This window comes from Molossus molossus, unplaced genomic scaffold (genome assembly GCF_014108415.1).
Source record: "Molossus molossus isolate mMolMol1 unplaced genomic scaffold, mMolMol1.p scaffold_m16_p_3, whole genome shotgun sequence".
Classification (NCBI taxonomy): domain Eukaryota; kingdom Metazoa; phylum Chordata; class Mammalia; order Chiroptera; family Molossidae; genus Molossus; species Molossus molossus.
The window spans coordinates 71,388,035-71,401,184 of NW_023425366.1; the positions used below are offsets into that span (position 1 = coordinate 71,388,035).

Sequence of the window (13,150 nt, forward strand, 5' to 3'; positions counted from 1 at the left end):
ATTCATCAGAGGCACAGAGGAATTATAGCATGGGAGAAAAAGTAGGTATAATACTTTAGGCACAATAATTACTATATTCTATTGGGTACCTATTTATGATATTTGATGTCCACTGTAGGAATCAGACTTTGAACTTAGCTCTGAATTCCATCCTTTTTCTTTTTTTTCTGGCCAGGTCTATAGTCAATTTATGTGTAGATGCAGTGTTAAGAAATTCTAGTTCTACCAATACTATAATGGTTTTGCAAGTGTCTCATATTTTATTAGTGAACATGTACCTCTAATTACTGTGATATTAGTCATTCCACTTGAAACTCAGTTTCAAAGTACTTTCACATGAACCTTATAAAATCCTGTGATATATGCTATACTATATATTCTCATCTCTGCTTCACACACAGAGGGAACAGTTAGTAGCTTAAGAAGTAAAATAGCTAGTCCCATTTTGCTCAACCAATGCATTGTACATTGGTGTGTTGGTAAATGTTTCACAGCAGACACTGACTAGAGGAGGTGGTTACTGATTTACAGCATTTGCCAATTTCTGTGGTGTAAATATACCCATCATGGTTGATTTCAGGCTTCTAACCTGACATCAGTGAACACTGAAATAAGAAGAGGTGGCACAATCAGCTCTTGCAAGTCACTACAAGCCAGCTCCAGTACACCACTGACTGCAGAAAAGGTATAGAAAATATTCCTCCTGACCTGCAGCTCCATAGGTTTGTACAAGGAAATTCAAAGTTAATGAAGCGTGATTTGGAAACATTTCCAGGTAGTTGCTTATTTTTAACCTATTTGTCAAGAGAGAAGATGGGGGAATAACTTGCATCTCTGTAAAGATAGCTTCTCTACATACTAATAGAGAAGTTTAACATTATTACATAATAAAACAGAAAGAGATGAATCTATTTTATCTCATGATGCTTTAGCACAGTGCTGGAAACACAGTAGGTACTTAATGAGTGTTTAATTTCTTCCTTTTGGAATTTTTTTGAGATTTGTAGTGTTAATAAAGTGGAGCACATTCGTGGCTTGGCAATCTTTGAGTGACAATATTCACTCGTGGGAAAGCCCTGAGAAAGCTGTAATCTTGGTTTGGCTTTATCTTAAGTTAACTATGTGATCTAGGGCAAACCCCTTACACTTATTTAGTTGCAGATTACCAAACAATAAAATGAGATTCTTAACATGTTTTTACCACGTCTAAAATTTGCATTTACAAAAGGTCACAGTGATCTGAATTTAGACTGAGCAACTTGAAAGTTCATCCACTTCTAGCAGTAGTCTAATCTTTATGTTTTGCATGTAGTTATTAACTGCTAATACTTTCACAATCTATGATCCAAAATAACATGCAGCATTTCTTTTCAATAACATTATAGAGCTGTTTGATAAAATCATCCCTGCTGAAAAGTTTAACATCATTTCTAGTTTTCTGTAATACTTGTAACTAGAAGTCATAAAATGTAGTTACAAATTCATGATAACTTTTGATTATTTAAAAGTTATAAAACTATCCACTATAATTTCAAAGATAAAGCTAATGAAAGAGAATAATATCATATAGAAAAGTAGAATTTTGCTGAGACGTGAGACCAAATAAACAAAAATAAACACAAGGATCCTTTAAGCTTTATTTACCACATCAGAAACCTGAATGAAGTGTAAATGGATCACACCAAAAGTACATCATATGTTGTTTAGTTTTTGGTGAAGGAGAATTTAAAGATACTTATCGTACATAAATGGATTCTGACTGCATTTTGGGGCTTCTCAACAATAATGCTTAAACACTTGAACTGGTGCATGGAGGCTACAGCAAAAAATAAGAGATGTAATGCCACAGGTTTTAATGGGCTTCTCTTTTAATGTAATTGAATTCTAAAAGACAACTAAAATTGATCATCTAAATTGTCAGAATGAGGAAGTGGTGATGTCCAAGTGATGGAATATTGGCATTGTAGAAGGGGGGTGGTCTTTTGAGAATGATGAAAAAGTTAAATGAGGTTAATGCTAAAATTCTTTTTTTATGATCTTTTTTATGAGATCAGATTGCTTTTTGAAAATCAACAATTATAAAAACCTTACATTCTTTTTATTAAGATTAAAAAGCAGCAGTAAAATCATGTATCATAAGACACGGAGTCCTACTGAAAAAGAAAGACAAATCAAAATCACGTGGGTGTAGGTAATCCCAAAACCTAGCAAAAATAAGTCAGATATTGGAAGATGAAACTGATACTGGCATTTCACCCACACACATTTTTCCTTTACATAAACATTTATCCCAAGGAAACACTTAGAGATTATACTTCCACATTCCCCAGCCAACATAAGAACAGATTTCCCAATAAGTCCATTTTACTATAATAACAAAATGTAAACAACTCTTCTGATGGTCTGATGATCTTATTGAAGCCTAATTTGGACTATTTTCAAATGTATATGCTTAGTTTACATCAATAAGTCAGGTCACATTGACCTTCGAGATAGAAGTTGTGCTAAGAAATAAGAAATTAAGTCCAAAAGTGTGATCTATAATTCATTCAATATAATGTAAAATGCTCGCTCGCAAAGTGTACAAACATCAGCAAAGATCATAGTTCCTCTCGAAGCCCAATAAAGTAGTGAAATCGAGATAGCCATAAGCAAGTTCAAATTAGTTCTTTAAAGCTTTCCTAGCAAGTATCAAAATAATAGCATGTGGGGAGGTTAGTCAAATTTAAGTCATTATTCTCTCCTTTCATTCCTGATATAAAAGATGGGATGTGGAAGCAACTCACCATTTAGACAACTGCCTTGTCTTTGGCATCAATTTATCATTCAGTAAAGGGCATTCTGTGAGCATATATGGTGAGAAAGTGGCTTCCAGCTTAGAAACAAACCAACAAACAAAACAAAAAATAGGTATTGCTGAGCAGATGCCAGGGATATGGATTTTGGGACTTATACTCCAAAGCTACCTGTCACTAAAAATACTACTGCTGTAATTTTTCTCCACAAGATTAATTAGGAGATGATTTTAAATTTTTATTTAAATTTTGAAGGGTTATAAGTTGATATATAATCTTTTTCATCAAGTTAAATATCAATAAATACTTGGGTTTTTTTTTCTTCTTCCAGATTCAATCTATATTTGATGCAAGTCTAATCTAATGGAACCAATGCAATTTTCCTCCCTTTTCTCTTTTTTTAGATTTGAGTAATGCTGATTCCTTCAACATATTTTAAGCAGAATCACTTAACATATATAGCACATTTCTAAAGTAGTTGCTGAATAATTAACTAGATATATTTTTAGAAAGAATGCTCTTGTACTTCTGAAGAAATAAAACAATCAGAATTATAGCTGTAAAGACAAATTATATAATACAATATAATATTCTTTGCAATGGAAAATAAAAGTGAAAACAGTGCTACAAAATCAGGATATTATTTAACAAACTGCACCTTGCCTGAGACTTGCCCTTATTATGAGGTTTTTCATAACATTCAGTTAAAAGTGCAATGTTGAAAGAATGAAGTTGGACCCCTTCATCATACCCTTCGCAAAAAATAATTCAAAATAAATTATAGACCTAAAATTAAGAAGTAAAACTCTTAGAAGAAATACAGGAATAATGTGACATGACATTAGGCAAAGCCTTCTTAAATGTGACACCAAAAGCAAAATTGATAAAAAATAAATAAATTAGACTTCATTAAATATTTAAATGTTTGGGTTTCAAAGGACACCACTTAAAAATGAAAAAAAAAAAAACGAAAACAAACCAATTCAGGAATAAGTGAAAATATTTGCAAACCATATATCTGATAAGGAACTTGCATCCAAAATACATAAACAACTCTTACAACTCAAAAGTAAATATACAAAAATACTTAATTTAAAAAATGAACAAAAGAGTAGACATTTTTCCAAAGAAGACAAAAAATGGCCAATATGATCCATGAAAGATGATCCCCCTTATTAGCCATCAAGGAAATGTGAGTCAAAATCACAATGAGAGCCCTGGCCGGTTTGGCTCAGCGGTTAGAGCATCGGCCTGCGGTCCAGAGAGACCCGGGTTCGGTTCCCACTAAGGGCATGTACCTCGGGTGCAGTTTGTCCCCGGCCCTGGTTGGTCGTGCAGGTGGCAGCCACTTGATGTGTCCCTTTCACGTTGATGTTTCTCTCTCTCTCTCTCTCTCTCTCTCTCTCTCTCTCTCTCTCTCTCTTCCTCTCTCTCCCTCCCACTCTATCTGTACAAAAAAAAAGGAAAAATGTCCTCGGGTGAGGATAAAAAAATAAATAAATTAAAAAAATCACAATGAGATATTTTTTTCATACCAATTAGAATGATTATAATAAAAAGGACAAATAATAATAAGTGTTGGTGAGGATGTGATTCAATTGAAACCTTTAAACATAGCTGGTGCTTGTGTATGAGAGTAAAATGATGTAGCCTGTTTGGAACACAGTCTGGACATTTCTCAAAAGGTTAAACCTAACGATATCTTATGGCGCATTGATTGCAGTCTTAGGTATCAGAGTCTCTCCTTGACCAAACTTTAGTTAGGCTCTTCTGCACCCTCTTGTCAACAAGACCACTACTTTGGCCTTCTGTGTCCATGTTGCCGAGTTCAATTTTAACAAAAATCCTGCCACATTTGTTTAGGAAGAATCTCCCCACTTTTTACATCTGATCATTCTTGATATCTAATCAAACCCTCATCTCCCATGTATTTCCAGCTCACTGTAAATTATGAATTTATATGCAAATGACATGTAATATATTATGCTGATGCAATCATATTAAGAAAGGCCAGTAACATTACTCATGCAAATGGCCACATAACAGTCAACTAGTGAATTCGAGTTCAGTTTAGTTTAGTTCTTGTTTTTGTTTAAAGAACTTAAACTATTGCCTGCATTATAGTACTAGGGCTTAAAAATCATCTAGGAAAACAAAACAAAACAAAACAAATAGATAAACCTACAGTTACTTCTTTTAAACTTGATAAATTTTAAAAGGCAGGGAGAAATAATCATTAGTTTTCATTTAGAATGTGAACTATGCAATTCCACTGAATACAGCAATCATGAAATTCACATAATTTTAGAGGCAGTGGCCTAGGACAACAACTTATTTCATATTATTTGTTTTCTTTTAGCTATACTGATATAATAAAAATTCAGGAATGAGAGTAATAATTTTTTTCCCAGACATTTTCAATAAGAATACAAGTTGATCAAGATAATTAGCTCAGACTTTATAACAATAAACTTATCATGAGGGTGAAACATAACTTTCTTGAAAATAAAAATGTAATCGAAATGGCTTTGTTGTTATTGTTGTTGTTGTTCAAGAGGAATATTTCCATAATAAAGCCTCTCAAATCACTTGTCTAATGATTGATTCTACTTGGGGGGAAAAATATCCGACAATAGGCAATCTGTGATAGCTGGCTTACAAAGCATGTGTTATGGTATTCTTGACCATCTGTTTTTCTTTGTGTTAGTACATTTAAGTAATATTGTTTTGTATGCTGACTCAAATTTCATTTGTAAACTTCTTGAATGCACAAAACACCCATAGAGTGCAGAGAGCAAGAGATAAATTAGGGGAATATACAAATTCAGAAAAGGAGTACACACTACTGAAGAATTAATTACATTCAAAATTTGGAATAAGAGTAATCAGGCTTAAAATATTAAGAAATATCATATTGACTTTCATATGGTCTTTCTTAACTAATAAAGATGTCTCTAAAATGTCTCAGTTGCTATGAAATGGAACACCAAAAAGGCTACAAATCGTTCAATTGGTGGGCACTCTGGAGGAGCTGTCCAGAGGGTCCTTCCTTTTGTATTGGAATGAAAACAAGCCTTTTCATCTTTGGCCTAAAAATTATATATGAAAGCAAACTCAGGAACTCAGGGACTGAGCTATATATCTATGGAACATTAACTTAGAGAATCGAAGAGACCAAAAGCTGCCAATGTTGGCCATCCTGTAGTGTTTCATAAGTAAATAAGAAAATATACCTATTAAGTTCATCAAATGGCTGCCTACATAAGAGACTTGGGCAAATCAGATCCTTAACCATCTTGTGTGGACCAGTGATTATTCACTGAAGAAGGTGAAACAGGTGGATTTCTGAAGGGGAGTGGAAGTAGAAGCATAATAAATATTCTAATTGTTGGGATTGGGTTTAAGTCACACTGTTTGATTTATCTGAAATCCCCAAAGAAGTGTATAAAACTTCATAATTTTCAAAAGAAGCAAGTTAAAAAAATTTTTGGAGGATAGTCTGTGAATTTTAACCCAAAATATTTCACAATATTAACATTAAACTTTCTCTGTCAATGAGCATGAAAATAAGAAGTGAGCTGAAGTCTTCTTTGATAGTTTACATTTTGGTTATTAAATTCTGTCTGTAGCATATGAAGTTTACAAATTCTTAAATGTTGAAGAATTCAGTGTTATCTAATTTAGAACAATTGCCAATTAGTTTGATCTGATAGACTTTAATTTAAATAAAACTAAAAATACTCACTATGATCTTCCAACAGTAAGAGTTATCAGGTCGGAGGCAGCAGGACAGTGATTGAAATCTGGACATTAAGTGGCCTTTTAGGCCTGGCAACTGGCTATGGTAAGGAAAACAAATTATATTGTATACAGATGGAATATCAATGCATAAATAAATGTGCATTTTATAGTCATGGAATTACAATCAATTTTACGTAGACTTGAGAACACTTTCTCTGAAACTGATTTGTGAGTAAGGCTCAGTTTAAGTTGACTATATTAAGGTAAAAAAATATAATCATAATTTGTATAATTTATATAAAATTAACTTGGCAGGATAAACAAGTCCTTGCCAGAAGAATAGTTGATTTCCATCTCTCTTAACATTTCATCAGCACTTTCTGCATTTCCGAATTCTAGTTCTTCAAAGACTATTCTCACCAGAAAGAAACATGAGCAATGTGATATATACACTAGTTAAAAACCCTCTTCTCAAAATGTGGTGGAAATTTGGTCGGTTTGAAATGACCTAAAACTAGTTTCATATGTGATTCCATAGACTAAAGAAACGAAACTGCACTGCAACGCTAAGTGATGATCGTCCAGGTTTTACTGTCACGCAGTCTGGCCAGTTGCCCTGTTACCTGTGTCGTAGCACATTTAACAGCTGACTACTATTTCAATGTGGGAAAACACCGCTCTTTTTCAAACAGAGGTTCTACATAAGTTTCAATTTCCAGTTGATTCATCAAAACAAAGCTGGTTCAGACAGGGGGAAAATTACAAATTGCTTACATCTGTTCAACCTAAAACATTATTCACACTCTGCCAGTGATGATTGCTAAGCCATCTGGGAAATATGATAGGTGTTTGGGGAAAAAATATTTGTCACAGTGCAATGAAGAAATAACACGTGTGAATGTCTCAAGGTTATCTCAAAGTTCAGTGATGGCTTTCAGGAATTTTGAGATAGTCAAGTTCTGAATTTATATACACACAAACTAGAAACAGTTATCTACTAAACAACTTTACACAGTAAGCATGAATATAGTTATTAAATTAGTGAATTTTTGGTATCAAGAGATTCTGAGATAAACAAGTGAAACAAACTACTACACCTTATAGAAAATAGAACATTTCATTCCAATTAATAAAGTAAATATATAAGTATACTATTAAGTATGGCTATATTATATACATAATTATATGTCACATATTATGTTATGTATGCAATACACATATGTAAACATGTAGAAAAACACATGTAAATAAACATATGTAATACACATGTAAATATATACCTCTAGTTTGCTATGCAACTATACATACAAACAAACATCCCATAGGTATATACTAATTATCTAAATATCAGAATACATAATTGGCGATATTGTATTAAAATAAAAAAATAGTTCGGGCTAGTAAGACTTTTTTTTTAGCTGAATCAAGGTTTCTCTCATTTCCTTTTTGCTATTTAAAGGAAGTCTGTTGGTTCACTATACAGATCTGTGTAATTCCCAATAAAACTCTGTCTAAGAGGAGGCATTTTTGTTATAATACTTATTTCAGCCAGTTTTATCAAGAATGTATTATATTCAAACATGAATTTGGTACTTGACCCTGTTTCCTACTTTTCAGAAACTTTTAATAGGAACTATAAAAAAAAAGAAATTTCCTCTAAAATTGATTTACTGCCACCTATTTAGACACACCTGAGGGGCCACGTGTGTTAATTTCCTATTAGGAAAATGCTTATATAATTACCAATCTTATTCACTGACCTTCTCTTGACATTCATGTCACGAGTAAGAAATTTTCAAGCTCTAGCATAAATTGTAGGTGTTAGTGTCGCAGATAAAAATGTTCCATAGAATAAGTTCACTGTCAAGGAATAAATATCAAACAAATTTTTTCAGTCTGGATTGTGGAAGTGTCTGTTTTCCAACCTTTTCACTGAAATACCTTTGGGGGTCTATAGCAATTTTCTTTTCACTGAGGAAGGAGAAGGACAAAAATGCCTATTTCAAATTTGTATGGCATCAAAATATTCCATGCCCCTCTCAACTCTAGACGGAGAGCAATATTGAACCAGTTTGCTGCCAGAAAATGTTCGGCAGTCAAAGATGAGGAGAGGTCTGGGATCACTTCCACTAATGTGCATATTTCGTATAGACCATCCTGTTGAAAAGAAATCACATTCAAATGTGACTGGAGCTGTGTATTTGTATTCACCCCACCATGGAAACAGTTTGAATGGTTTCCTCTGGAGACTGCTCTCAGTGACAGCTGCATTGCCACAATATGCCGAAGTGGTTCATCTTGACAGGTCATATCCTGGATTTCACATTCTGAGTGGCAGCTGAGATGCCAGAGAGTTTTCTCACAGTGGGTGGGCAGTATTTAAGCAGACCCTCCTTGCTTTCAGAGACAAACTGCACGTGTGACTACAGGCTACTCTAAGAAGTCCATGATGTACCTTTGTCACTCCTTAAATAGCAGTGACATTCACGGCAGCAATTTCTGTAGTTCTATTATAACCCTGCAAAGTGCCTTTTAAGAATACAAACTTCCTGGGCCCCAGAGTGGCACGGTTCCCAGATGTCACATGCAGCACTGGCACCCAGCACACAGTTGGTCAACATTGGTGAAGTGATTCAAGTTTCCAGTTGAAACTATACCTACATCCATGTGTCTATGTATGTACAGATGAATAAACTGAAGTAAAAGTAAAACATCTTAATTTGCAGTTCTGGGTCATCTCGCCAATTAGAGCAAATGTGTGATTATAACAACAAAACATGAGTCCACTTCCATTCACTGGAAAGTGTATTAGTTTTCCAGGTGAGTCCTTGCTTCCTTCCAGGGGTAAGTTTTTACTTCTCGAGTTTATTACCAACTGTAACCAGCACAAACCAACCACTGTGCAAAACCCAAATGAGCTGGTGGGTGATACATCTTACATGCTGGCGTGAGGAGTGTTGTCCCCAGACTTTCAGAGTTCCTTCTTTGTGCCAGGCATGCAGCTTCTCAGGGCATTCTCCAGAGCCCCCGAGACAGCAACTCCCTGCTAGGCCTTTGCAAGCTGGAAACTCCACTTTTCATCCCTTAGACCTCAAAAAGCAATCGGTGCATTATTGAAACCTAACTGAAAGCTGCTTGTAATGGAGTAAAAATGTTCCTGTTAGATGGGTACACAGGTTGAGTTTAAGACTCCTAAGCACATCTTTGCAAAAAAGACTTCTTTTAGGCCAAAAGCCTAGGTTGTGCCCTAGATTTTCTCACTTTCGGGACACCACAGGCATCTGGGAACATGTTTCATGATTAAACATGCAGTTTGCCTCTGGAAAATCTAAGTAGAAAGCTCCAGAATTCTAAAAGGGGAATCAGCAGTTTAGATGGGGTGTGGGAGCTCCTTCGGCCACAGGTGTCAATTCCAAAAAGAAGGAAAGACAGTCTTTAGTTCAAACTCCTCCCTAGTTGAGCAAGGGAAGAGCTCAGTTTTTTCCAAGGCCCAGATTCCTGTGTCATGTTCTTAGCGAGTCTGAGACTGGGAAGAATTTTCATGAGCTGAATTATTACAGTCAGGAGAAGGACAGAGTGGTGCCAGGTGACTTCCTATGAAATGCCAGTGAGTTCTGAGGCAGACAGTGTTTGCGCCTATGAACTGTGATGACCCTGCATGTGGAAACATCAGGGTGTGCAGTCACACTCACCCTATAGCCCTGCTGTGCTCGGCTTTGTCAGAATGACTGCTGATGGGATCCTAGGAAACAACAGAACCTGCCCTCCGAGAGCTGTGCACCGAGGACTCTCCCGGCACCGTCTCTGTCATCTTCAGGCCTAATGTCCACCCCCTTGTCTTTTTTCCACTGATAGATTAGAAATTTTTTTTTAATCCTGACCTGAGGATATATATTTTTCTATTTATCTTCACATAGAGTGGGAGGGAGGAGGAGGGAGGAGGAAGAGAGGGGGAGGGAGGGAGGGAGAGAAAGAGAGAGAGAGAGAGAGAGAGAGAGAGAGAGAGAGAGAGAGAGAGAGATTGATTTATGTGAGAGAGACACATTAACTGATTGCCTCCCGCATGACCCCAACCAGGGCTGGGGTCTAACCGTGACCAAAGTACGTGCCCTTGACCAGAACTGAACTCAAGATTATTTGGTCTGAGGGCTCTAACTGCTGAGCAAAACCAGTCAGGGCACAGATTCAAAATTTAACCTTAATCCTTTTTCAAACATAGGTATATATTCCTCTTTGATCCATTTTACTTGACTCCCAGTTACTGCCCTAATGCTTTAATAAATCTTTTCATTTAAAGTTTTTGTTTTTTTGCTTTTGTCTTAAAATAATAAAGGAAAGGCTGAAACATAAACGGTATGGGCATTGATAGACCTATAATAGGGAAAGGAAAGTCATAAGTTGAACAGAAAATGAACATAATAAATTACCTGTGTCCTTAAACTCTAAAATGCTTTAACATATCCTTTAGAATTACCAGTGTTTCTATCTAGTGACATATTCTTCCTTGAATAAAACTGGTTTTCTGAAGTACAATTAAACAAGATGAAAAGATATAAAGTCTTATCCATTTATTTATGCCTTACTATTCAGAGTTTGATAGTAGTATTTTTCACAGTTGTTGGCCATGAATATTAAAGATAAGAGGCTTGTTTTGTCCAGTCTAAGAGTTTAGTTCTTTATAAAAATTATAAAACAGTTGTACAAGAAGACCTGTTCCAAGGGGCCAACAAGTGAAACGCCACAGAGTTTAGCAAGAAGTACCACTGTGCAGTAATTGTGGATGAGCATATGGGAGCCAGATTGATGGGTTCAAGGCCCAGTGCTACCACTAACAAAGTGAGCTTGTACCGATATTTAACTTCATGTGCCTCACTCCATCACCAATAAAATGGGGATGATGTTTACCTTACAGGCTTTTTATGGAGACTAAATAAATTCAAATGTGTCAAGTGCTTCAAACACAGCCTAGCACAGTTAGCACTATGCTGTTTATTGTTGAATAAAATAGCCAATAAAAAAGCAAATTTTTGAAGCATAATTCATTTCTAAGGTAGAAACTGTATATGCAGCAAATATCCAGATAGAGCAAAGATTTGATTTTTCTGAATTCACAATACTCCTTCAAGCCCTCAGTAGGCTTGTTGTATGTTTTTTTTTGTTTTTTTTTTGTTGTTTTTTTTATGTAACATCTCTGTATGATATTATATTGAAATAATCCTTTGACTTTAGGCAAGAAGTCAAGGGTACTTCATCAACAATGACATGGGAAAATCACTGTTGTGTTATTTAGACAAAGATGTCCTTTTGAGTGTTTGCCTTACATTTGTCTATGGTGTGTGTATGTGTGTGCATATGTGTAGATGTGCAAAAACATATATGTAAAAATACAACTAAAATTAATTTAAAAAAAGAACAAGTTTCTTATTTCTTTTTGTCTCAACTCTCCTTATCTTAAAAAGAAACTTACAAATTGCACTTGTTATGAGGGTTAAATAAGAAAATAAATGCTTAATAACTGTAGTTATTCTTATTGCTATTGTCCCTCCTTCCATGAAGATACATACAACTCTTCTCCAGTATGTTGTCTCTTCTGCATCCTGCTTTAACACATTCATTTTCCCCTCATTCTCTGTTGCTTTTGCTCCATTACTTAACTTTCCATTGGAGTTAAAGTCCAGTTCCTTGCCAAATGACATACTTCTACATTGTTTGACCTGAACATCTCTGAGGGGACTCCAAACAAATAACTTTATTTTTGAAATTTGTGTTATCTGACTTTTGATCTAATTTTTTACATTTTTTTGGAAGGTGGGATAGATGGGTGTTGTGAGTTAAGACATGATAGGAATCTATATATGCAAGTGAATTTAATTTGAGTATGTTCTCAGAATCTAGAACCATAACTTTGTTTAAAATATTGATTCTGGAAAAGGCTTTGAATTCATCCCTGAATTCTGAACAGAATCTAGTTTCATTTGAGTACAATACTATTTAACTTTGTCTAAGTAGATACTGAATATCAATAACAGAGACTTCATAACTGGATACATTGAATGTCTTCTATTCATTAATACTTAAAGCAAGAACGTTGATACAAATACGCCCACACTTTAGGTTTAATTTTTTTTTAAACTTAACTCCACATGGATTAGTTTTTTCTTTTGCTGCTCTGTTGGGACACCACAGTTTTTGCAATTAGACCTATAATGCCACATTGTATATCTAGGACATATGCCTGAGGGAAGCCTTCCCAAGTCTTAAAAAAAATACTAAGGATATTTTAGTATCACAGATGTTTCATTATTGAAGATATTTCAGTATCATAGATATCTCATTTTCAAACATGCTTTGGAGCACAGCAACTAGTAAGAAGAAAGATTTGCTATTTCCATCAATGAAGTGAAGGAATTGTTCTTATTTTCAAAGTAAGACTCTCTCTCTTTCAGTTAATGTAGGTTAGAGCATTAACACCTACTGCAGCATTCTAAATATGTAATATACTTAGCTAACTTTCACATCTGTTTCCTTATCTTCTTATTTTTATTGGCTTGTTTCAGACAATCATTAATTTGCACATACTTTAACAAATTATTCTCTAAAATATTATTATAGGT

The 13,150-nt window shown here is 34.8% G+C and overlaps 1 protein-coding gene across 9 annotated transcripts in view; it reads right to left on the reverse strand.

Annotated features, from left to right (window-relative positions):
* Nucleotides 1-13,150, reverse strand: part of ST8SIA4 (ST8 alpha-N-acetyl-neuraminide alpha-2,8-sialyltransferase 4) — a 119,620-nt gene that overhangs the window by 40,411 nt on the left and 66,059 nt on the right. For 3 of the 9 annotated variants that reach the window (XM_036280971.1, XM_036280973.1, XM_036280972.1), the window contains exon 5: nucleotides 6,541-6,634. The exons of 3 other annotated variants lie outside the window; for them this stretch is intronic. In XM_036280971.1, coding sequence (XP_036136864.1) covers nucleotides 6,541-6,634 — 94 coding nt within the window. Of the gene's footprint in view, nucleotides 1-2,786; nucleotides 2,876-6,092; nucleotides 6,141-6,540; nucleotides 6,635-13,150 lie in introns of those variants that run through there. 3 more of the 9 variants (XM_036280970.1, XM_036280969.1, XM_036280975.1) reach the window with 2 other exon arrangements.